This window comes from Anomaloglossus baeobatrachus, chromosome 1, assembly GCF_048569485.1.
Source record: "Anomaloglossus baeobatrachus isolate aAnoBae1 chromosome 1, aAnoBae1.hap1, whole genome shotgun sequence".
NCBI lineage: Eukaryota > Metazoa > Chordata > Amphibia > Anura > Aromobatidae > Anomaloglossus > Anomaloglossus baeobatrachus.
Genome location: NC_134353.1, coordinates 247,303,592 through 247,329,153, shown reverse-complemented (window position 1 = coordinate 247,329,153; position 25,562 = coordinate 247,303,592). Strand labels below are relative to the sequence as shown.

The 25,562-nt window shown below is 42.7% G+C and overlaps 1 protein-coding gene across 4 annotated transcripts in view; it reads right to left on the bottom strand.

Moving 5' to 3' along the window:
• Positions 1-261: 261 nt before the first annotated feature.
• ANKRD50 (ankyrin repeat domain containing 50) overlaps positions 262-25,562 on the bottom strand; it is a 113,949-nt gene continuing 88,648 nt past the window's right edge. For 2 of the 4 annotated variants that reach the window (XM_075348787.1, XM_075348816.1), the window contains 2 exons: positions 9,478-13,028; positions 262-2,781 (listed from right to left, as the gene is read on the bottom strand). In XM_075348787.1, the coding sequence (XP_075204902.1) occupies positions 9,481-13,028 (3,548 nt within the window). In that variant the 3' untranslated portion in view covers positions 262-2,781; positions 9,478-9,480. Of the gene's footprint in view, positions 2,782-2,989; positions 3,036-9,477; positions 13,029-25,562 lie in introns of those variants that run through there. The other 2 variants (XM_075348795.1, XM_075348805.1) reach the window with 2 other exon arrangements.

Genomic DNA, 25,562 nt, shown 5'->3' with positions numbered 1-25,562 from the left:
TGCTTTTCACAAAAGGCAATAAAGAAATGTGTGCCATTGTGCAGACCAGCCAATAACTAGCAGCCTCTTCTCGGCAGCAATGGACCCTTTAGAAGGACGTTCGGAAGGGAATTTTAAAGAGCAGGGTGAGGGACGGAGTAGAATGGTGCTTTCAACTGAAAAAACGTTTTGCATGATCAGAGATGAATAGACATCCATGGAAGAAAATGATTAAAAATAGTGAAATATTTGATGAAAAGCAAATATATTTATTATGCACTTTCATATACATAGGAGTCTTTTGTAGAATATCATACAAGGAATAAAATAAAAAGAAATTTACAATGTTTTAATTCAATTTACAAAGGATATTTACATTCAAAAACTGAAAAATTGTAAAATGAATGTTTCTTTTTCCATAACAATGGAGCAAAATACATTTGCATAGCAGAGTAAATGATTTGTAAAGTAACATACAGACAAATTAAATACTGATGAGTTTAGAAAGCAAAACCAACAATAATAAAGCACATTGGCTGGTAGGAAACAATGGATTACAAGTAAATGGTTCAGTTATCCGATTTATTTCTTTCAGCTGATACATCTTTAATGAATTTAAATAAAAATTCTAGTGGTTCTACCAATTTAAAACAAGTTCTTAAGAGGGGAGAAATGTAAAAAAAAAATTATTAAAGAGAACCAACCACAAGGATTTTACTATATGAAGTAAAGGCAGTGCCATACAGGCACTATGAATCCAGGCATGCCTGGTGTAGAAAGATGTGATGCTTGGATGATCAAATATCTTATCAAAATTGCAGAAATGCACTGCCCTTTGATGTGTGCAATGGGGGCAGGTCTTTGTGGGTCGTTTATTCCTCCTCCTGGCCCGCCCCCTTTACTTTATCTGAATAGGATACTGCCATTATTGGCGGATCGTGCACATAGCCACACTAATTCTGTCTTCATTAAAATGGCCCTGGAATCTGCACATGTGTGTACCGTGATCTCTGGCGCCATTTTCTTGAAGACACTGCAGTAAAGAATATCAGAGGCATTGGTGCATGGGCAGATTTTCTTATTTATATCTGCGCTGACACTCAGTCTTCACCAGTGTCGTCAATAAAATGGCACGGGAGATCACGGTTTGCTCATGCGCGGAATCCGGTGTAATATTAATGAAGACAGAATTACTGTGGCAATGCACATGGGCCGACAACAATGGCGGCGTGGCACAATATTCAAATTAAGAAAAAAGGTGGCGGGCCAGGACACCAGAGGAGGAAAAACGCCGAGGACCCGACCCACAAAGGCCCGTCCCTGTTGCACCCATCAAAGTGCAGTGCATTCTGGAACTTTGATTAAAGATATTTCATCAACCAAGCATCACATCTTTCTACAACAGGTATGTCTGGATTCAGCATCTTAGTGGCAGTATGGCACTGTCTGTACTTCATATCACAAAACCCTGCTGGTTGGTTCTATTTAAAGGCAGGCAGCCCTTGCCAAACAGTAGATTGGGGTCAGCTATTTTGTTTAATGGTTTCCAAAAATGGACTAATGTCCAAAGTGACAATGTAGTCCCACATATTCGATTACGCCTAGTCCAGGATGGATACCTATACTTTACACTGCAAATTGTGTGAAACTGGGGGGGGGATAGAAATACTATAAATCAAAGGCTTCCAATTTGCTGGTAAAAGAAAAAATGTTTGCTTGTTACATGGGCACACAAAAAGAAAATAAATAAATATTCAATAAAATGAAAGCTCAGTAAAAATTGGCAACTTTTTGTCAACATAAAAATGACTTAGCGGTGACTAAGCAGAACAGGAGAGCCGACTGTGCTTCCTTTTTATGACTTAATTAGCCATTAGCATTCTTAAGGCTACTATTTAAGAACTTGTTTTCATCATTAAGTATATGTCCCACAGGGACAAGAAAATTCCAAACTTTGATAACACGTTGCAATTCCTCAGCAGAGGCGTCACGATTAGATTATTACCCTCGAGAGTTGCGTGGAAAATAAATATGCGTTAATATTACTATGTAGAGTCCTATAGTGGATTCAGCTCATACATTTGTATCTGTCCATGGTGACACCAACAGGCAAATATGGATTCCTTCCTCTAACTGGACAAAGACAACATAACTGGTTACAAAGTTTCTTTAAATAAGCATCAAGAACATTAACACCAGAAAAATACATAACACTGAAGTCATCAGTGGTGGATAAATATGGATCGAAGGAAAGTTGAGCTTAATACATTCAACTCCACGGCAAAACAGGGGGTGGGGATGGGCATTTCTTGACTCTGACTGTGCAGGGCATGTCTAGGCAAGACGCAAGTTGCTAATTACATATTGTAGGTAAATACTGCAGAAAAATAGGCTTTTTTTTCATTTACAAGTCTTGCCTGCTTTGCACAGGTTATGTTTTTAGACGCTGTCAGGACTGGACATCTTTCAGCTGAACGGGTGAAACAAGACGAGTGGGGGTGGGGGAGGGAGTCATACAGTTCATGGCAGGACATGCATATTTATTATGTTTCACTTCCATCCGAAAAGTTGCAATTCTTTTAAATGGGGGGAAAAAAAGGGTTTTAGGTGCAGTTACAAAGTGCATTTCTGTGCACGAAACATGGAACAGTTTTACAATTGCGTTGCCTACAGGTAGGCACAATAAAGCAATTTTTCAGTCAATTACACTTGAGATGTTACGGGAGCCAAGAGCAATCGCTTAGCAGTTGTCAGTGTCTTCTGTTCTCTAGTATACTAAAGCCTTGTGCTTTTTTTTTTAACCTGTAAAAGGAAAAATATACAATTAGAAAGCCAACCTAAATATCAGAAAGTAAGTAGTCGCTGACTTGCAATAATGGAAGATTGAAAGGGTTACTCCCTAGATTACATTTTACAATGGTGCATGCAACTTACAGGAGTTATCCAAGTTCAGGCAATATTTTATAAATTCGCTCCTAATGATAGAGAATAACACAAATGAATAATACTCACCATAAGGGTTATTAGGCAAAAGGAAAGTGCCACAGGGCTTGGAGCTGTAAAAAACAAAATAAGTGATACTCATCAGCACCTACCTTCCACTGGCTGCAGTAGTCAGGTGATTTCAACAAAGCCATAGTCCTACTGCTGGTAAACTCCTCTTCCTGCATCAGCGCAGACCAAGAAGTGGCCAGAGTTGGATGCAGGTGGGTGCCGGATGTGAGTATAACAGTTTTACTTTTTTATAGTTCTAAATCACTTGGGGACACTTTATTTCACCTGGACAACACCTTTAAAGGGAACCTGTCATGTGCAATATGCATCCAGAATCACGAGCAGTTCTGGGTGCATATTACTAAACTCTGCCTAGCAGACCCTTTATACACTAGTACAGATAAAGAGATCTTTAGAAAAAGTATTTCTAAAGATCTTTTATCATATGCTAATGAGCGCAGGGACTAGTCTCAACGGAGTTATATCCCCCAACTAGATGCCCTCTTAACATGGTAGCACGCCCACAGGGGTGTACTAACATGCTATTCAATGCAGCGTCCCCAGCAGTGGCGCGCGTATCTGTGACCGCTCTTCTGAATGCCGGGCACTTCCGGTCATGCGCAGTATGAAGCCAGGTGTATGCGTCCTGGCTTCAGAGAGGTGTACTATACATGACTAAGTGCCCGGTATTCAGAAGTGCGAACACAGGTGCGCGCGTAAACGCTGGTGACGCTGCATTGAATAGCATGTTAGCACGCACACAGGAGCGTACTAACATGCTAAGAGGGCGGACTAGTCGGGTGATATAACACCCTTGGGACTAGGCCCCACACTCATTAGCATGTGATAAAAGATCTTTAGAAATACTTTTTCTAAAGATCTCTTTATCTATGCTAGTGTATACAGAGTCAGTTAGACAAGGATTAGCAATATGCATCCAGAACTGCTCATGGTTCTGGGTGCATATTGCACCTGACAGTTTCCCTTTAAGGACCATGTAAGCACCATGTAAAAAAGCTGATAATCGGTCTGATCATTGTTCCATATAAATTAGATAATTTATGCCACCATGAATTTCAATCTTGTCGACAGAACAACGTCCCGTGTAAATTGGGGATATATTGCTGACAATCTGAATGTTGTACAGACAGATTAGGCTGGTTTCACACTACGTCTTTTTAACATCCGTTGAAAACGTTTTTTTAGCGGAAGTACGGATCCTGCTTTTACAGCAAATAACGTATGCAAACGCATATGTTATTTTGCAGGATCCTGCACTGGATGTTTAGGGGCGGGCATTGGAATCATGTGATCGGGAGTGAGGGGAGCTAGACTGGGAGCCGGCTTCTGACAGCTGCAGACGCTGGTAACCAAGGTAAACATCGGCCTTGGATACCCGATATTTATCTTGGTTACGAGTGTCTGCAGCTGCTAGGAGCAGGGCTGCCTGCACGCGTAACCAACGTAAACATCGGGTAACTAAGAGAAGTGGTTACGCGATATTTACCTTGGTTACGAGTGTCCGCAGCTCTCAGGTGGGGGAGAGGGAGGGAGGGAGGAAGGGGGAAAGACAGATAGAGAGAGAGGGTGAGGGAGGGAGGAGGAGAGAGAGACAGATCACGCGAGACTGGTTCTGGGCATGCTCAGTACTTTCTGGGCATGCTCAGTACAAAAGCAGGATCCTGTCTATCAGCACGCCAGCGTTCACCTGCGTTCGCGTGCGTTATAGTGCGGATCCGGTGACTTGCAGTATTTTGACGCAGCTCAAAAACGCTACAAGTAGCGTTTTTGAAACATGTTAAACTGCAAGTCACCGGATCCGCACTATAACGCACGCAAACGCAGGTGAACGCAGGTGGACGCGAGTCCATTGCAAATGCATTGAAATGAAAACGCATTTGCACTGGATCCGTACTTCCGCTAAAATAACGTTTTCAACGGATGTTAAAAAGACGTAGTGTGAAACCAGCCTTAGCCATTTTAAGTTTATATTGGCCCCTTTGAACAGGCCACTAACCAAGCACAGATTGGTACGACTTTACTCATCGCTGCTGTGCAAAAGCTTCCCTGCTATTCTGCAGGTCTTTGTTTCTCAAGCTCCAGTCATGACAACATTTGACTGCTGCAGCTAATCACTGCCTGCCAGCAGCGGTGACTTCAGTGGTGTTGGCATATCACCATATCGTTCAGTGATTGGCTGTAGTGGTCATGCAAAGACATGCTGTGTCATCTCTGGAATCTGGCAAAAGGAGTATCAGGATATTAATAATGAGTTAGCCTGGGATTGGCAGGTAACTGGTAAGGTGAGCATTACTTATTTGGTTATTTTATACAATAGTTATAGCGCTTTGTAAAGTAAAATGTTTGTGATTGAGTAACCCTTTAATGTTTCCCTGTGAGAGAAAAAAGTAATCACAACTTATATCAAGGGAAAGATTCCAACAACATGGAAACTGATCAGATTGTGTTTTCTACACAAGTATGCATTAATGCCAGGATTTTAGTTGCTATGGTGCCCCAGCCTAAACATGTGTTTTTTGTAGACTACCTTATGCAGATCTAGAAAATCCTGAATGTGGCAATGTACCAAAAATAAAACAATGCGGTCAGTTTATTTACCTTAGTTTACACTTTAAACTAGAAGAATCATGACCGCATTTTTCCCCAAACATAAGACCTACCCTGAAAATAAGCCCTAGCAGGATTTTTCAGGCATTTTAAAGTGTGCTTAAAATATAATCCCTACTCCAAACATAAGCCCTAGCTGTGGTTCATTTTTGTGTACCATACTAACAGTATCCTGAAATAGGGACTTGGACAGCCCTTTAAGGATATGTAATTTGTAATGCTGTACGTTGCCCTGTTTTGTTGCTGTAAGCCCAGGAAAATGTATAATTGCGTAGCGGCTGTTAATGCAAAATGAATATTCACCCATTTTTCCTGGAAGCTTTCACATTTCTATGCAGCTGTCATGCTCAGGTTAGGAGAGTAGACTGCCAGACGGAGGATTACGATGCAATCCTTAAGTAATACGGCAGTCTGACTGCATCAAAGACTGATGGCGGCGCAGAGGGGTGCGCCGGATTATAGGCGGGGGAAGTAGTGAATATTCATTAACAGCTTGCACTCAACTATACATTTTCTGAGGCTTAGTGCAACACAATGGGGCAACGTACAGCAATGAAAGTTACATATCCTGAAAAGGTTACCCAAGCCCTATTGCATGATACTAGGCATTAGTATGGTACGCAAAAATGACCCGACAGATTCCCTTGAAAGAATACAGCAGGATCTTTCATGAAACAAAGCAAAGAAATACAAGACATCCGCTGAAAATAAGTCCAATAATAATATAATACTGTCTTATTTTCAGAGAAACATTACTATTTTACCCAAAGCAAAACTTTACTGCTAAACTTAGAGGAATCTATGGTGGTACTTACATTAAAAAAGAAAAGTTTTCATTAACAAAAACTGGCGAAATTAACAAAAACAGAACTATTCTACAAAAAGTTAGGCCAGGATTCACTTAAGCAGTGGAGCGAAACTAACATGGTTTTTAATACTATTTATTGTAATAATTAATCTCTTTTCTAATATGCTTTAAGTAAAAAGTCCCCTCTCTATATATGCTTTATTTCTTTTTATCTACTTCCATTTTAATGAGGTTTCATTTGAAGATCCCTAGTGCATGCTGGGATACTCAAACGGGATGACAACAGGGGGCACAGGATATGATCACTGCAGCAGCCTATGACCCCAACATGAAACGAAGAGTCATTAGTGACATCCATTTCAGGGACTGGTCTAGCCACTGCTCTACTAAGCATGCATTGGTTGAAAATTCCAACTCATGTTCAGTATGAGCACCCTTTTCACTGTGGGGTATTTTTTTCAATGCACAATGACAGTGCGCTCCCTCACCAGCTCTAATGAGAGGTGATGAGCCGATAAGAGAGCACTGATGGCATATTCTAAGCAGAAAATGCATCCAGCAGGTAGAGCAGAGATGAGCTCTGGACCAAACAGTTAAAATCTGTTTCAGGGTCAGCGCTTCTGGTCACTAGTATTGAAGCAAGTCACTTTTAGTATTTAAAAGCTATGTTCATAAAAAACAGTCAGTTAGCCCAAACTAATAGTATAAATTAAGCACGTAGCTTTGTACGGAATATATCACTAATAAAAATCGTACCTTTAATGTTTAATTATACCTCCAAACTATGTGAACTCAAGTTCAATCAAATATGCTAATTAGGGTGTCTTGGTGTAGCCAAGAGGAACAGTTATATCCGCTGAAACGCTATTTAACTCAGTGTATACTATCAGTTTGGGATGACAGAGTTTGTTTAAGATAGGTCCGCCACGTTTGCTTATTGGCAACGATTGATTCCTGGGACCCGTTACGATGAGAAGAGTGGATGGGAGCACTGTGCTGTGGTAATTCATTACTACTACAGCATACAATATTAATACATCTGACTTTTTAGCTCTTAACGACGAGTGCAGACATGAACCCACCCAATTCCTGGCTGATGATGGCTAGGTTATTTTCAGCCATTATCTGCTTCTAACAGTAGCAGGTGGAACGGAGCTTAAATGTCGCTGTCATTCTATGACCCTAGCATTTACAGCATGCAACCTGGGGGAAGATGGGATTTGGTGCTATGTTCTTAGTAACTACATGGTGCTGCTGTTCATAGCTGATCGTAGTCTGTGCCATATACAACAATACTGAAGATACTGTATGTGGTACTGTCAAGTCTATAAAAGTCTGATATCAAAATCTAAAATTAACTAGCCCGATTAGTAAAAAATGTATAGGAAAATAAATCTTAAAGCCAATAGAACACTGGGTTTTTTGTGTGGACTTTGTGTCCCCCAAAAATAAATAAATTCAACAGGGATCAAAAGATTAAATATTTAACCCAAAATGGAATCAATTAAAACATCAGGAACATTACGCAGCAAAATGAATGGTGTCATTAAAAAGTTCAACTTCTCCCACAAAAAACACCCCATAACAGAAAAAAAAAAAAAAAAAAAAAAAAAAAAAGCTATGGCTCTTGGAAAAAAGGGAAAAGAAAACTAAATTACCGTATTTTCCGCCTTATAAGACGCACTTTTGTTCCCCAAATTTTGGGGGGGGGGGGAAGTAGGGTGTGTGTCTTATAATCCGAATATACGGATTATATACTGCAGCGCCCGAAGTGGGTGGGGGGGGGCAGCTCAGGAGCAGTGCTGGAGGTTGAGGCAGGCTGGTGGAGGCTGCAGGAGGCAGCGGGAGAGCTCCTACTCCTGCTCATATAATATGCACTGTCGCTGTCCATCACGGTGGTGCTGAAACCGCACCACGGTGATGGGCTGGGGGAGCGGCGCATATTATATGTGCCTGCGCCTCCCTTTGATGGCACATGTCCCCCCATGTTAGATATGGCCCCCATGCTGCTGCCCATTTTAACATAAAAAAGCTTTACTTACCGCATCCAGCGCTGATCTCCCGGTGTCTCCCTGCTGCCGCTGTGATCAGGCACCCAGAGATGATGTAACTCTGCTGTGCCGATCACATGACCGGGACCGAGAAGCAGGAAGTGTAGGAACTCAGCAGCACGGAGGGAGATACGAGGGAGGACAGCGCTGGAGAAGGTAAGTAAAGAGTTGTTTTTATCTTACAATGGGCAGCAGCATGGGGGCCATGGGCAGCACAGGGGGACGTGTGCCATCGACAGAGGGCGATGGGCAGCACAGGGGGACGTGTGCCATCCATAGGGGGCCATGGGCAGCACAGGGGGACGTGTGCCATCCATAGGGGGCCATGGGCAGCACAGGGAGACGTGTGCCATCCATAGGGGCCATTGGCAGCACAGGAGGACGTGTGTCATCCATAAAGGGCCATGGGCAGCACAGGGGGACGTGTGCCGCCATAGGGGAATATGGGCAGCACAGGGAGACGTGTGCCATCACTGGGGGACGTGTGCCATCATTGGGGGGTACGTGTGCCAACACAAGGGGGCTATATTCAACATAAGGGGGCCATATACAGATTAAGGGGGCTAATTTTAGGATGGGGGGCTATGAGGGACATATACCCTATATGATTTGTTAGACGGACACTGGCATTATAAGACGGATCCCATTTAACATTAAAAAAAAACAACATTTTTTTATATTTTCCTTCACCAAATTTGGGGTGCGTCTTATAATCAGGTGTGTCTTATAAAGCGAAAAATACGGTACCCAGTCCTTAAGAAATTAAACTGCACTACCACTAAGTGATGGTAAATTTACTGGGGTACGTATGTGGCAGAGTAGTCACAAGTGCCCTGTTTGCTCTATGCTCCAACATAATCCCCAAATATGAATATACCATTAGGTGAAACCTTGAGAGATCCGCTACGGGCAGCACTTCCACTTTTTGCTTGCACTAGTTTTAGATATCTGGACTCATGTAGCATGTAGGTTTACAAACAATCACAAAAATACAAAAATTCTGTGCTGAGAACTTACCATTTATAGTGGAGTTTCCTTTTTGTAATTAAAGCTAGGGTCTGTTCCATCAATCTGAAGTTTCAGTGACTGTTTAAGGCCTAACTCCGTTTCCGTTGACGGGTAGCCATCCAAAACCTCTTGATGTCCTCGACCTTGTACCGAACGTGGCACAGAAACTCTACCAAGGAAAACCTGGTTTCCTTGAAGATGATAATTGGGGTTGGTCATGATTCCATTCCTTTTCTTTTGTTCTGCACTTTGCTGTTGAATAAGGAACTGTTGTTGAGATCGACCAACCTCCTGCTGCACTGAGGTAATCTGAATTTTTGATGTGTCTTCAGGGATTTGCTTTAGAGGTACATTCATACCAGTTACAGGACTTGGGACTTGCACTCTTTTGTCAAACTGAGTCATTTCATATTCTAATACCTTAGACTGGGAGCAGCTGCTTTGCTTGCATTTCTTTGACACAGAACTAGATTTATTTGAGGTTTCTGCCTTGCCTCCTTTACTTGTTTTTGTTGACTTTAAACTAGGCTTGACTTGGCTCCATTCAAATTCACTTGTTGGAGAATTATTCTGCCCTACAGAGTGAGTTGTTGAAGAAGGAGATACTATCGACTGTCTACTTCTACTTCTTGGAAGTGAATGTTGTTGTATCTGCTCTGTAAAAGAAAGGCAATGGAAACTATCAATAGGCACAGTTTGAGCAGTTGCTGTAGAAGACGTTGTTCGAAGAGAAGAGTTTTTAGAACTTTTGAGGGAATTATTCGATAGTGAGGATTTGTGTCTGTCCACAGTAGAATCCGGAGATTCTGAAGGAGAACTAAAAGCATGAGATGGGCCATTGCATAAGCCACGCATCGTAGGATGTACATCACCACCACCAGTGCTGGATGAGCTATTGGATTTTATTGTTAAAGACTGCACTTTTGTAGATAAAGGGTTTAAGGCTTTTTGCTCCATTGTGTGCACAGGAGAGGGGTTGCATCCATTCAGAGTTGAGGCTCCATATTTTTCAAGCAGTTTAATTATTTGTGAATGTCCATTTTTAGCTGCAACACGCATGGCAGTTCTTCCAAACTGATCTGCGTGATTAGGGTCAGCACCATGTTCTAACAAAACATCAACAGCATCAGTATGCCCTTCCTGGGCTGCAATGCAAAGTGCAGTGGCTCCTTGGTTACATGCATGGTCAACAAGGGCACCATGCTCAATTAAGAGCTGAACAATTTTCACATGACCTTGCCAAGCAGCAGATTGTAAGGCAGAGCGTTTTTCATTGTCTGAAGCATTGACATCTGCTCTGTAGGAGATAAGGGACTGGACCATTTCTAAATGTCCCTGCCAGCAGGAAACATGTAGAGCCGTCCTTCCGTCAGCATCACTAGCTTCTACATTTGCACTATTCTCTAAAAAATATTCAGCCATCGTCAACTGATTTTCCAGTGATAATATATAAAGTGTTGGTCTTCCATCAGCATCTTTGGCATTTATGTCTGCACCATGACTTAAAAGTAACTCAGCTATGTCTCTGTGTCCTTCAAGTGATGCAACGCGCAAAGCATTTTGCCCATCATATCCCTTTTGATCAACTGGAGATTTATTTTCTAAAAGAATTTGCACACAGTCATAATGACCTTCCTGCGCAGCCAGTACTAAAGGAACTCGACCATCGTTGTCAATTTCATTTGTTCGAGCACCTTGTTCAATCAGTGCTTCACATATTAATCTGTGACCTTCAAAGGCAGCCATGTGCAGGGGAGTCCATCCACCACCATCCCTATGGTTTTCATCTAGGCCTCTATCCAAGAGCGTCCTCACAACTTCAACATTTCCTTGAGCAGATGATATGCTAAGAACAGTTCTACCTTCACTATCAATGCTATCTACGGCAGCACCCCAAAAAAGTAAGGTGTTTACTACAGATGCGTGCCCCATAGAGGCTGCTGCAAGAAGAGGGGTACGACTATTTTTGTCAGTATGATCAACATCTGCACCACCTTCTAAGAGTAAGTCAACAACATCAACATGTCCTTCATAAGCAGCCACAAGTAATGGAGTCATTAGGTCTTTATCACAATGATCCACTTCTGCTCCCCGTTCGATTAGGAAACTCACTACTGATGCATGGCCCTTGCTTGCAGGAACACATAGTGCAGCTACTGATAAAGCAGTTCTTCCATCCACATCTTCATGGTCAACTTCTGCACCATGATTTAATAGATGCTCTACAATTTCTCTGTGACCCATGTATGCTGCAGCTATCAAAGCAGTTCTTCCTTCATTGTCAGCTTTATTAACCTCCGCTCCATGCTGTAGCAAATTCAGTACAATATCCTCATGTCCTCCCCAGGATGCTGCTCTTAAAGCTGTTCGACTATCTGCATCTGCACAATCAACTTTTGCTCCAGCATATAGTAGCGCAGAAACAACTTCAGTATGCCCGCCCCAAGCTGCAGATCTTAGTGCCGTCCACCCGTCATGATCACAATGGTTTATATTTGCACCGCATCCAATTAAACAATTTACAACCTTTACATGTCCTTGCCGAGCAGCTAAAGTAAGTGCTGTTTGTCCATTGGCATCTTCTATTTCGAGGTCAGATCCTCTTGAAACAAGTAAGTTAACGACATCAAGATTACCGCTATATGCTGCATTGGCCAACAATGTTCTTCCATTTGAATCACACTGGTTAACAGACGCTCCGTTATCTAGAAGAGTTCGGATAGAATCTTCTCTTTCCAAGGCCTGTCGTACAATGCAACAAGTTCTGTTGTCTTCGCTGTCAACATGTGCACCTGCCTTGACCAACAATTGTAGCACCTCTTGTTCCTTTGGTATTACAGTACATAAAGAGTCTTTCACACAAGTTCCATTCCAGATCATCCATAATGCCAATTCGGAGTTTGTTAACTGCAAGCTTGAATGAATGAGATGTAATCCAAACTCTTGAACTTCTACTGGCGTTAGTTCTTTTGCTCGACATGTATAACTCATTGCAAGCATTCGATGTCCCTCAGCTGCGTTACATAAGTATTTTTGAGTGCAGTGCTTTACATCAAGTAACCATTCAGCAAAACTGTAATGGAAGAGAATTTTAGTGTTTCCAAGCCCATCTACGAGGACTTTAGATAATACATCTAATTTTCGTTGGAAATCTTCCATGGTCAATGACATGTTTTTAGTCCACACTGCGTGGAAAAGTTCAGTGGTTGTTAAAGGCCTACAAGCAGCCAGAATCACATTTAATATTGGTTGGACCTTTGCAAACTGTTTTCTTACAAATAGGCGCTGACAGAGCCAGAGGTATAAGCCATTTAAAGTTCCAGGGATGTCACGAATTTCACGAAGCATAATAAAATTTTCTACAACGCCATCTAAAACACGTTCCAGGTAAAGAAAGCACCCACTGCTTTTTATGTGTAGCTGATTTAACATTTCTGCAGTTTCCTTAGTTAGATGTTGCCTTAAAGCTTCTTCTTGGTCTAAACGATGCAGTATATATTGCTGTACATCTTTAACTATGTAGGCTTTCCGGAGATCATCCAGACTTATCTTTCGAAAACCTGTAATTAAAAAAATAAAAATATTGTTTACTTAACCTTAGGAAGACACTATACACAATACAATAATCTCAAGCACTGCAATACTCTGAATAATTTGGCAGAGAATGTGCGACTGGTGTGAACATAGTCAATTGTTATAAATTCTGTCGGTCAAGCCCCAAAAATATATATATATTTGAATTCCTTTGTCTTGCTAAGCAAAAGTAGTACTCATTCCAACAACATTCCAGCATGATTTAAGACAATAAAGAGCCCACCTCCGAACTTCCTATGTTTATTTTTTGAATAAAATTCCTTTACTTGTAGATTGTTCCTCAGTGCAGTAAAAAAAACCACAGCATTAAAGTGAATATACATGTGATTAACGGCAATGACAATAACTGTATACTAATGTTATGTTAATAGTAACAAAACTAAATAAAAAACACAACATAAGCACTCAGGACTTTTGTAGTCACATTGTGACAGATTCCTGATTGTAGCAGACTAAGGAGAGACTTGTTAAAGCAACAGGCCTAAAAATCAGACTTACAGCAGTATATATATATATATATATATATATATATATATATATATATATATATATATATATATATATATATATATATATATATATATATAATTGCCTTATTCTGTCTGTCTTGCTCCAAATGACGTCATTACAGTGACAACCGTCGCCACAGCGCGTGCGCTCAAGAGCCTGCGACCAACGACTCAGCTAAGGCTCCCTGCACACGTAACCAGGGTACACATTGAGTTACTAAGCAAAGCGCTTTGCTTAGTTACCAGATATTTACCCTGGCTACGTGTGCAGGGAGCCAGCGCTAAGTGGTGTACGCTGGTAAGCAAGGTAAATATCGGGTAACCAAAGTGCTTTGCTTAGTTACCCGATATTTACCCCGACTACGTGTGCAAGGAGCCAGCGCTAAGCGGTGTACGCTGGTAACCAAGGTAAATATCGGGTAACCAAGCAAAGCGCTTTGCTTAGTTACCCGATATTTACCCTGGCTACATGTGCAAGGAGCCTAACTGAACAGCCCGAACTAAGGGCTGACAGGACGTCGTCCGACACTTTTCCCCGCACCCACACGGAGCCCCGACTCCCCAGTGAGTGCTGCACCCCCGGGAGCCCACACCGGCAACCCAGCTGACACATACCAACCGCTCGCCTCTGCCCCCCGCGCACATTACCCCACTCGGCTCCACACCCCCTGCACTCCGCATGTATACACTGAACACACACCTGGATAATCACCTGTCCCCAGCCATGCAGTCTCCGGCACTGACGTCCTCAGCGCCATGGCCCCACTCGGCTCCACCCCCTGCACTCTGCCCTCCGCATGTATACACTGAACACACACACACACACACACACACACACACACCTGGATAGTCACCTGTCCCCAGCCATGCAGTCCCCGGCACGGACTTCCTCAACGCCATGGGCCCGCTCGTCTCCACCCACTCCTCACTTCAGTTGCTGCGTGGAGCTGATAGAGAGCGGTGGTGTTCTTCGGCCGCTCCTGTCATCTTCATGTAGCAGAGCTGAAAGCGTCGTGGGACCTCTGTGGATTACGTCGGACCTGGAGGGGTATTTGGGGGTTTAATAAAGTGGTGAAAGAGGGGTTTTTTTTTGTCTTTTATTCCAAATAAAAGGATTTTTTCGGGTGTGTTTATTTTCTTTAACTTACAGGTTAATCATGGAAGGTATCTCGGGGAGGGGCCTGCCATAATTAACCTAGGACTTAGTGGCAGCTATGGGCTGCTGCCATTAACTCCTTATTATCTCGATTGCCACCGCACCAGGGCAATTCGGGATGAGCCGGGTAGAGTCCCGGGACTGTCGCATCTAATGGGTGTGGAAATTCCAGGCGGCTGCTTGCTGAGCTGGGGGGCTCCCCATAACGTGGGGCTCCTCATCCTAAGAATACCAGCCTTCAGCCGTGGGGCTTTATCTTGGCTGGTATCAAAATTGGGGGGGACCGCACATCGTTTTTCTTAATTATTTATTTTACTGCATGATATAGACCCGCCCACCGGCGGCTGTGATTGGTTGCCGTCAGAGACGCCCCCACGCTGAGTGACAGCTGTCTCAGTGCAACCAATCATAGGCGCCGGTGGGCGGAGGAAACAGGGAATACGAGACTGAATAATGAGCGGCCGGCATTTTCAAAAGAGGGAAAGCCACCAGAGCTTTGTGACAGCCGTGCTGCGCCCGTGATCGGTGAGTATGACGGGGGGGGGGGGGGGGGAAGGGGGTTGTTTGAGGCAGGAGAGAGACCAAGAGTGATTTCAAAATTTTAAACGATTTAGATCGTTCTGCTGGACATGCTGAGCATGCTCAGTAGAACGTGATGCAATTTGTCAGCGGATTCTGCCGCTTAGCGCATAGCGGCGGAATCATCCACCATAGACAATCATTAGACACCTTGGCGGATTCAGACGGTGTGTACCGGTGCATCGTCAGGACAAGTCTATGGAGAATAGCGCAGTGCGTTAACGGACTTCGCTATTCTCCATAGCAGCGGATTGCGGTGAATGCAAGTGTGAAAGTGCCCTTATCCTGCAGGATGGGGGCACATGTCAGGATGGTGGCTGCACCACGATGGGGGCACATACCAGCATTGGGCCACATCACAGCATCAGCATATTTTTACTTAACTTTACACTGTTCATGGCCTGCTTTCATTACAAGCCGTGGACATCATTAAACATTAGACTCATCTATTAAAAAACTGTTCCTTCTGTTTGTCATTTTAAAACCAATAAACAATAAGAATACTAAATTAAACCTAACCCATCCAGTCCATTCATTACCTTATTAGAAAATCTGCTAACCTACATACACATTCTAGAATAACAGATACGTTAGAATCTGGTCACCTTCTAGTTATAGACATAATTCCGGGCCCGGACCAAGTCTAATGAACCAACCTAACATCATCATAACCATCTTGTGTGAAATAACCCAATGCTCTGTTCACTGTGTCAATCTGGCTTCTATTCCTTAAAGGAATGTCAATGACAGATATTGGTGAGCCTTCTTTAGGATTGCACATCAAAATGAGGTCGGTTGGGGTCCTCTGCAGTCCCATATGTTGCTTAATGGCCACTGCCAAGTACTGAGCTTTATCTCTCCCTGAGGTGAATGAGAGATGCAGGGAGCCAGCCTTCAAAAAAGCAGAGCATCCTATGGAAAAAGCAGAAATATTTTTTTTTTTTACTGTCTCTGCGTTCACTATCACTTTAATCACCACTAAGCAATGTACAGGGAAGATTACATCTAGCTCGTACATGGCCCTGCTGATGAGGGGTGTACTGGATGGCAAGCCTCTACAGATTTCATACTTATGACCTATCCTACTGACAGGCCATCTGTCTGTCAGTGCTGGACAACACCAATATTCCGGTCAATGATAACTCAGCCATGAGTAAGGCTTAACTACCAAAATGCGCTGGCCTGGACAGAGACACCAATTCTCATATATAGCGTTTACGGTTTTATGTTGGAAGCGGTGCTACTATTTCCATGCCTTGAGCTCTGCTACCTACCGAGGAAGTCTGTGTTTGATGGGTCCCTGATGTAATTGTGGTGAACTGACTTTATTTTGCTTTTCTACTAGATGACAGTAATGATTGATTGGGTTTCAGATGGAAAATCCTCCCATGCCCTACTAACTTATAATGGAATCTGTAAGTTTCCTGTTGGTATTCCGGTAGTGTTGATGGCAAAAATAGACACTTCAGACTTTGCTATTCTTGCCGACAAAAACCCAATAAAACAAGTAAAATAAAAAACCGTGTGAATAGATCTCGAGTCCATCAAGCTTCACTACCTGAGCTTCTTATTTCACATCCAGTAACCACTGGAGGGTGGAGACACTGCCTGAGATTTGGGATATTTTAGAGCATTTTACAAGCTTTTATAACATTTCAAATATGCCTCTCTGTACTCACACAAATTTTCCAGTTTTTTTTTTCATTAATTCTTCATCAAATGTTTTTGATAAGTTGTGTGTTTTCATGCTTTGCCTTTGCCTCCAGCACAAATTAGATTTTTATGAGGCAGCACATTAAGATACATTCACTTTATATAAGGTGCCTATAAAATTATTCACCTCCCCTAGTCCTTTTCAAGTTTTATTGTGTAGCAACAATGACTAACAGGAGATTTTATGAGGCTTTTTTTTTTTTTTTTTTTTTTTTTTTTTTTTACAAAGACCAAAGGAAAAATAGACTAACATGAATATGAAAACCAAAGTGATCTTCCTTAATAAACAATTATGAGAAACAAAACAGTCTAATGAACAACTATTTAAACTCACCCCTCCCAAGTCAGGATTTATTAACGCCAAATAAAGTAGTAATATCCAAGTTTTGTTTTTAAAGGCAATATCCAATTTTAATGTAAATTAGACTTATAGGGGTATGCCGGACTTTAGTATTTTCCCTATGGGGCTAGGAACTTACAGATGCTGATCTCTGCCGGCACAGAGCGTCACAGACAGCTCCTCTTGGCGGTTCTGTGGCTTCTGCTAACCTCACATCGACAGAGCTGCTTCTTCTCTTCCGCTCTGCTCTGTTAACTGCCAATGTCATACTGGTTGACAGCTGGCTCCCCGCTGCCTAACAGCGGGAAGCTAGCTCAATTAGTATGCCATCAGCAGTAATTCCCCATTCACAGAATAGATTGAAAGACCGAGAGCTGCATTAATGAAGTGAGGTCACAGAATTGCTGGTAAGAGTGGTCAGTTACCATTCTGAGATAGAAGGGATCGGCGCCTAGTATAACAGACAGGTAGTCAGCAACTACCTGCCTGTTCTGAACCCCAGAAGAAAAAAAGGACAATACTCCCAGGTAACTTATCTGAATGATAAACTTTGCTGGCTGGAATTTATTTTAAGAGTTTTGTGCTACTTCTGAAATGTAGAAAATACAAATACTCGGTGGGGTAACTAAAAGTGAAGCCACCTATTAAGATTTGTGCATCTTACCCCGAGGCAAAGATCTTTATATTGTCGAGGAATTGACACTTAAAGTAGTTTTTCTTATCTTTGGAATTGGGAGATTTTTTTATATATTTACAAAGAGTATTTTGGAGTAAAACAGGTTTTCCTATACATTTCCTGTATTAATTTACAATTTATCGTCAAAATCATTTCAAGCTCTTTTGGGCTATGTGCACATAGAGTTTTTTGAGCAGAAACGGAGAGAAAACTATGCAAATATGACTCCGATACTGCTCAAAAACGATAAAAAACCCACTGTATTTGTAGCTGTGCAAAGAGATAACTCCACAACCTGTTGAAACATTTAGCATTGTCTGGAGTGTGGGCCTAAGGGGTACTTTGCACGCTGCGACATCGCTAGCTGATGATAGCGATGCCGAGCGTGATAGTACCCGCCACCGTCGCAGATGCGATATCTTGTGATCGCTACGGCAGCTTCACATGCACTCACCTGCCCTGCGAGGTCGCTCTGGCCGGCGACCTGCCTCCTTCCTAAGGGAGCGGGTCGTGCGGCGTCACAGCGACGTCACACAGCAGGCGGCCAATAGAAGCGGAGGGGCGGAGATGAGCGGAACGTAAATATCCCGCCCACCTCCTTCCTTCCGCATAGCCAGTGGAGGCAGGTAAGGAGATGTTCCTCGCTCCTGCGGCTTCATACACAGTGATGTGTGCTGCCGCAGGAACGAGGACCAACATCGTACCGGTCGCTGCAGCGAAATTATAAAAATGACCGACACTACACAGATCACTGATTTACGACGCTTTTGTGATCGTTTATCGGTGCATCTAGGCTTTACACGTTGCAACGTCGTTACTTGCGCCGGATGTGCGTCACTTTCGATTTGACCCCGACGATATCGCAGTAGCGATGTCGCAACGTGCAAAGTACCCCTAAGGCTATTTTCACACACTGCATCTTTTCTAACCACAGAGATGCGTTTTTGGCTCCAAAAAACGCACCCGCGTCAAAAACGCATCAAAATGCTGCATCTTCAAAAATGCAGCCAAGATGCAGACAAAAAAAAAAAAAAAAAAAGAAGATGCTCAGTGTGGACAGCAAAATCAAAATCTCAGACTTTGGTGGGAGAAGGGAATGCATGCATTTTGGTGCATCTTTGTGACCTCAAAAACGCACCAAAAACACAGCAAAAGATGCAATGTAAGAACATAGCCTTATACCAAATCAGACATCTTTTGGTATGCAAAAAGCGCACTTTTGGTGTAGTTCGGACATAACCTTTTCTAAATAATTTTAGAGTCTGACATGCCTTTGACAGACGAAAGCTTAAGTGTAGCATTACTAAGATATCTAGTTACATTAAAATATCCTTTCCTTATTCAATAGTTGCTTAAAATACAATTTTACTCCATTAAAGGGATATCCAAATCTTAAAAGGGGTTGTCTTTTAGTGAGTGCTAATGCAAAAAATCAAAAATAACAATACAGATGTATACTGCAATGGTCTACAATGTGATTCTCCAGCTGAAGCTCTGCTTTCCAGCAAGCCATGAAGCTGCAGACTGTCCCTACAAGCAGGGACTTGTGGTCTAAAAACAAGTGAAGAACCAAAGTTTACAGATCACGGATGTAAACAACAGTAGGAAGCTACTGTCTGGGGAGGATTCAGGCTCTTCCTGTCAGTTAATGGAATAACCAACTGTGAAAATTAAGGTCTTAAGTATGAAAACTATCCTGAAGGCCACAATAAAACATAAAATAACTCCAACACACATTTATGCAATATTCATTTGGAATTCAGAAAGGTGAAATAGAGAGTGTTCGATAGCAGGGTCCTCACACTAGATACTACCTTACCGGTCTCAATAGAAATACTATGGAGAGAACGAAGCCTCCATATCATCAGTAACCACCATGTCCTTTCCACGGCTCAATTGAAAAATCACTCAACAGTATGTGGATTTTCACTATATCACATGGTAAATGATTAAGCTAATAACTCTACTGACTGTAGATTGCACATAAAAAAATAAAAAAACATTTGTGTGGTTTTTTTGATAGGCAAAGGAGGTTGGTATTGACACCTTTCAATATTTGTTATGTTTGAAGCGGTTAGCCAAAAATATAAAAAAATTCTAGGAGAGCCTGATGAACCAAATTAAAGATCTAATCAAATTATAAGCTACTTGTAGCCACAGCTTTTCTTCTGGGAACTTTGGTTTGCAGACATGCCAAAGCTTCAGCACCAAGCCAAGTTTCTTAGAAGTCCTACAACAGTTTTCCTTTGCTCAAATACCACACAGTTCACATTTGTTCCCGACATAGCCTGTCTGGGTACCCTACCGCTCTTGCCGGATCTCGTCACACGTGCAGCAAGGACAGACTACTAAAGCAAGCCGAAGTACATGTCATCATTAGTGAGAAGTACACTAGGTGAGGAATCACATATCCATGCATGGCACAAGATTATCATCATTATTATAAAGTGGTATACATAATAGGGACAAGTACAATAATCACAAGGCACAGACAGGTACAGGAGGAGAGAGGCCGATGACCACGAGGGCTCTCAGTCTACAAGATCCAAGGGTTCCTACTTTACCCCCATTCAAATCTGCTCTTTTATCTGGGGCTACTCAGAAAAGTCATATAGGGATCTGCTCTTCATAGCTGTTTGCTAGAACTGGTGGTTATGCACCTTGATTGCAGACGGTCACGAGACACATCACGTGCCCGTGAGCCACAGGTTGGGGACTCCTGACATACACACACATACCTGGGCTATTTTCTTACAGGGAAGCAATCGCCCAGTAGATGAAGCAGAACGCCCAGTAGCCGAAGCAGAACACCCAGTAGGCGAATTTGTATATAGTGATCTAAAGTAATAGCTGTGGAACAAGGCATCTACTATGAGGCATACAGGTAAGACTACTTTCAACATCCTACCATAGCAATTCCTTAAAACGGTGTAAAGGGTGACAGATTCCCTTTAGGCCTCCGACACACATCCGTTAAAAACGTGCGTGGTTTGTCAGTTTCCGTATATACCGGAGACACGGACAAACGTGCACCAATGTTAATCTATGTTTGTGGTCAAACTTGCGTTTTTCATCATGTCCGTGTCTGTGATCCGTATGTGTTTCCGTTTTTCACGGCAGTATGTCCGTTTCCTGCGGAACACGCACACACGGACACCATGAAAGTCAATGGTTTGGTGTGCACAAGTACGTGACACGGATGCATCCCTGTATGCTCCGTGCACGTTTTGTGCTTTGAAGCGATGTCGGTCATTCTTTCTTTTTCTGTCTATGTCGGTCAATCTCCCTCAGTCCGTCGGTCGGTCTCTCTCTGTCTGTCGGTCAGTCTCCCCCCTCTCTCATACTTACCGATCCCCGATCACCGGCGCGGTGCTGCACGGCGTTCACACTGCTCCAGCGGCTTTTACTATTTTGAAAAAGCCGGCCGCTCATTAATCAATCTCGTATTCCCTGATTTCCCCACCTACCGGCGCCTATGATTGGTTGCAGTTACACACGCCCACACGCTGAGTGACAGCTGTCTCACTGCAACCAATCACAGCCGCCGGTGGGCAGGTGTATTTACTGTGCAGTAAAAACAATAAATAAATAATTAAAAAAAACAAAAAACCCTGTGCGGTCCCCCCCATTTTGATACCAGCCAGGGTAAAGCCACACAACTGAAGGCTGGTATTTTCAGGATGGGGAGCTTCACGTTATGGGGAGCCCCCAAGCCTAACAATATCAGCCAGCAGCCACCCAGAAATGCTGCATCCATTCGATGCGACAGTTCTGGGACTCTACCCGGCTCTTCCCGAATTGCCCTGGTGCATTGGCAATTGGGGTAATAAGGAGTTAATGGCAGCCCATAGCTGCCAATAAGTCCTAGAATAATCATGGCAGGCGTCTCCCCGAGATACCTTCCATGATTAATCTGTAAGTTACAGTAAATAAACACACACAACGAAAAATCCTTTATTTGAAATAATAAACACTAAAAAAAAACAACTCCTCGTTCACCAATTTATTATGCCCCAAATACCCATCCATGTCCGGCGTAATCCACGAAGGTCCCGCGTCGCTTTCAGCTCTGCTACATGAAGGAGCTGCAGAAGAACACCGCCGCTCCTGCCAGATCCACGCAGCAACTGAGGTGAGTATCGCGATCAACTGTGCTGTCACTGAGGTAACTCGCGGCCACCGCTGGATCCTCCAACTGTGACAGCAAGTCGCCCGAGTGACAGCGATGAAGTTACAGGTGAGTTGCGGTCACGGGGGGTGACTCCAGCTAGCCGCGGGTAACCTGAGTGACGGCAGCGCTAATCGCACTGCTCACTTCAGTCACTCAGAGGATTAGCGGTCACCTGGGAGTCCTTCACGGGTGGCCGCTAATCAGGACGCAACACAGACAGAGCTGCGGGATGACAATGAAGTCAAGTGAAGTTCACCAGAGTTCATTCTCATCGCGCGACTCTGTCTGCTGTCAGCGGGTAATCAAACACGACATTTTACATTAAACACGGAACATTTCAAACGGAAAAAAACAAACATACACACGTCAGTTACAAATCACACGCACACACGGGCATTACACACGCACACACTGCTAGCATAAGCCGGTCATACAAAGGCCACACGGACCATAAAAAGACAAAAAAAAACGGATCACGGACCTGAAAAACGGTTCGTATTACATGTGCGTGGTTTTAACGGATGTGTGTCGGAGGCCTTAAGGAGAGAATATTTCATGAATAGTCACATAATGATAACTCACAATGGCTTGAAATACTTTACCACTCAAAGAAAATGCAGCAGACGTACCGTTCGCACCAAGCTTCTGCCTTTAGTGTTTTATGTCTAACTTTGTATATCTGTTTGTAATAATGTTATTTAATCAAGAATATATAATATATATATATATATATATATATATATATATATATATATATTTTTTTTTTTTTATTTAGAGCCTTGCACAGTTCTATATAGATATTCTTGAATTTATTGGTGAATTTTGGTCCTTTTAGGCTCCTTATACTCATGTAGGCTTTCTTCTATTATATTATAGAGTTGCCTGGGAATTCGCAAGTAGTCTTTATAATGCCAAAACCTTTATCCAGGAAAAACCCTTTAAAAGATATACTATTACATGATTTAGTTAGCAAATTAAAATGTTCAGTTATGAAATTAAATCACATATTAAAATGTTCTGCTATCATATACTGCCAATTTTAAAAGGAAGAGTTTTTGGACAAAAAAACAAAAAAAAAAAAAAGGTTAGTTATTCACTAAAAGCACCAGTTTTACAGTTCGGGATCTGTGGTCACTATACATTAACATAGCAATTCCTGCAGTAAAATGATGAGAAGCCAAGGGGGTTTTTTTCAATTCCTAATATTTTTCTATATGTCCCATTGCCCTATATCTGGTTATAATGACAGGACGTTCACAGGTTACAACTGCCCCAGGCTTCTAATACATCTCATTTTCCCTGCCAGTAAGATGAATCGATACCTCTTAGGCTTTTTTTCCCTAGTATATTGCAGTGTCACATAAGAACAAATTAAGACGTAAAACCCACATCACAGAACGACCCCCTGCACCGCCTGGGAAATACCCTCATAAGCACGTTATCCGGGGAATGCAGGGCACTGTGCTTCGTGGGTGATGCAGCAGCCATATCGTGGGTAAGGGGAGGGGTGGCCTTTTCAATTATTTATCAATAAACATAACGGACTTTAATACCCACTTATTTAAAGTTGCAGTTATACAAAAAGCCGCTTGTGCTTCCATGGCTCCCGATAAGCTGTGTTTACATTTAGGCATGGAGACAACTGGAATAATTGTCATTGTGCAGCAGATGTGTCTGTTCATGCTAAGACACCAAAAAAAAAAAAAAAAAAAGTTGCTAGGCTAGCTGTTTCTTAATCTTAGCAGCCACATCAAAGACGCTTAGAGAAATGACTGCTGCTGAATGTCAACATACACATCACGAAAATCTGAGCCTCTGATAAAATAATGTAATGTCTTGTTTGTCCCTTCATAGTATATAAAAGACAAAGATAAGAAAAAGAAAAACTCCAAGGAGAGAAGTTACAACTGACAATAGTCCGTAGTAGGAGATGATGTGCCATGGTAATGGAGGAGTGGAAACATGCCAGATATACGCCGCACCCCTGATTTTCCTACAAACATCAACGAAAACTGTGCGTATAAGCTGAAGAGCAGAGATCTACTGAACCACATGATGCCCCAAATCGTTATAATTAGGGCTTATAGCGGACTGTCCGACCTCTAGGGAAATTATACCTGCAGACTAGCGTTTAGCAGCTAGTTGCCTGTATTAATCCCAAGTACACCTAAATAGTGGCTAAAATACTAGTCTCTTCCATGGTACCGCAAGGTTTAGAAGAATCAATGGACAGCACCTAAAATCCAGAAGAGCTTCATTATGTATGGTCCAGGTGGTATGGTCTTCCTGGCACAGGTCATGCCAGGGGTGGACATATTATTGGTGCAGCCAAACAGGGGCACTCAAGGTAAGGGGGCCACATCTACCTCCAAAACACTCAAAAGGTCCATATATTGTTCTTGCACAGGGGCTTTTTTCTGTCTGCCTCTGCCAGTGTGTCCCAATATGTATCTTAATATAGAATATATTCAGAAAAATAAAAGCACTGGATCCCTACACAATGGGCTCTGCACATTTGACAGAACATGACTAGAAAACGCTCCCACAGATGCCAGTGACCACCTCCAGTTTATTGTTCCCCATACGTAGTCTGCTAGACGGTAGACCGCATATCTTATCTGCTGTTAGAAGACAATAAAAGGCCCTTAAAAAAAAATTTTGGCCAAACCTGCCAATATCGATTGGTATGACTAAAAGTAATGTATAAGTGGGTCCTCAAGAGAGGATTCTTGGGGGAAGTTATGGATCCACATGTCTGATTTTGGACTGCGGATACTTCAAATGACAAAAGGAGACCTCAACTGTGTATGAAAGAGATGGGAAAGGGGGCTGCTGGCTGAACCAACCTCTGGCCGATAGCTATAGAGTGTATTGGGGAGGTCTTAGACTTAAGACAAACACCGCCATAATCAAGTACACTTCTTCAAAAGAATAAGAGTAGGGCTGAGCGGACCCGGACTGTTATAGTCCGGATCCGCGCGGTTTCAAAGCTGCCCGGGTGCCGGACCTGGGATTCCGGTTGTACGATCCGGATTCGGCACTGGGGAAATTAAAGGAAAAATAAAGAAAAAAAAAAAGAATTAAGTGAGCGTTTCATACTTACGGAGACTCTGTGTCATGACGGAAAACTGCTTCCAGGTCGCACATTCACTTCCTGTACTGCGCAATAGGCTCATCACATACATACAGCTTTCCGTGCTTTCCCCGCCCTCCGGCCGTCTTGTCGTCTGTGATTGGTTGCAGTCAGACGTGCCCCCAGCCTGTGACAGTGTCTGCCTGCAATCAATGCTCATCGTGGCTATGTCATTGTCTGCGTTCACAGCCGGTGGTCTTGATCTATGAGGTAAGAGATGTAG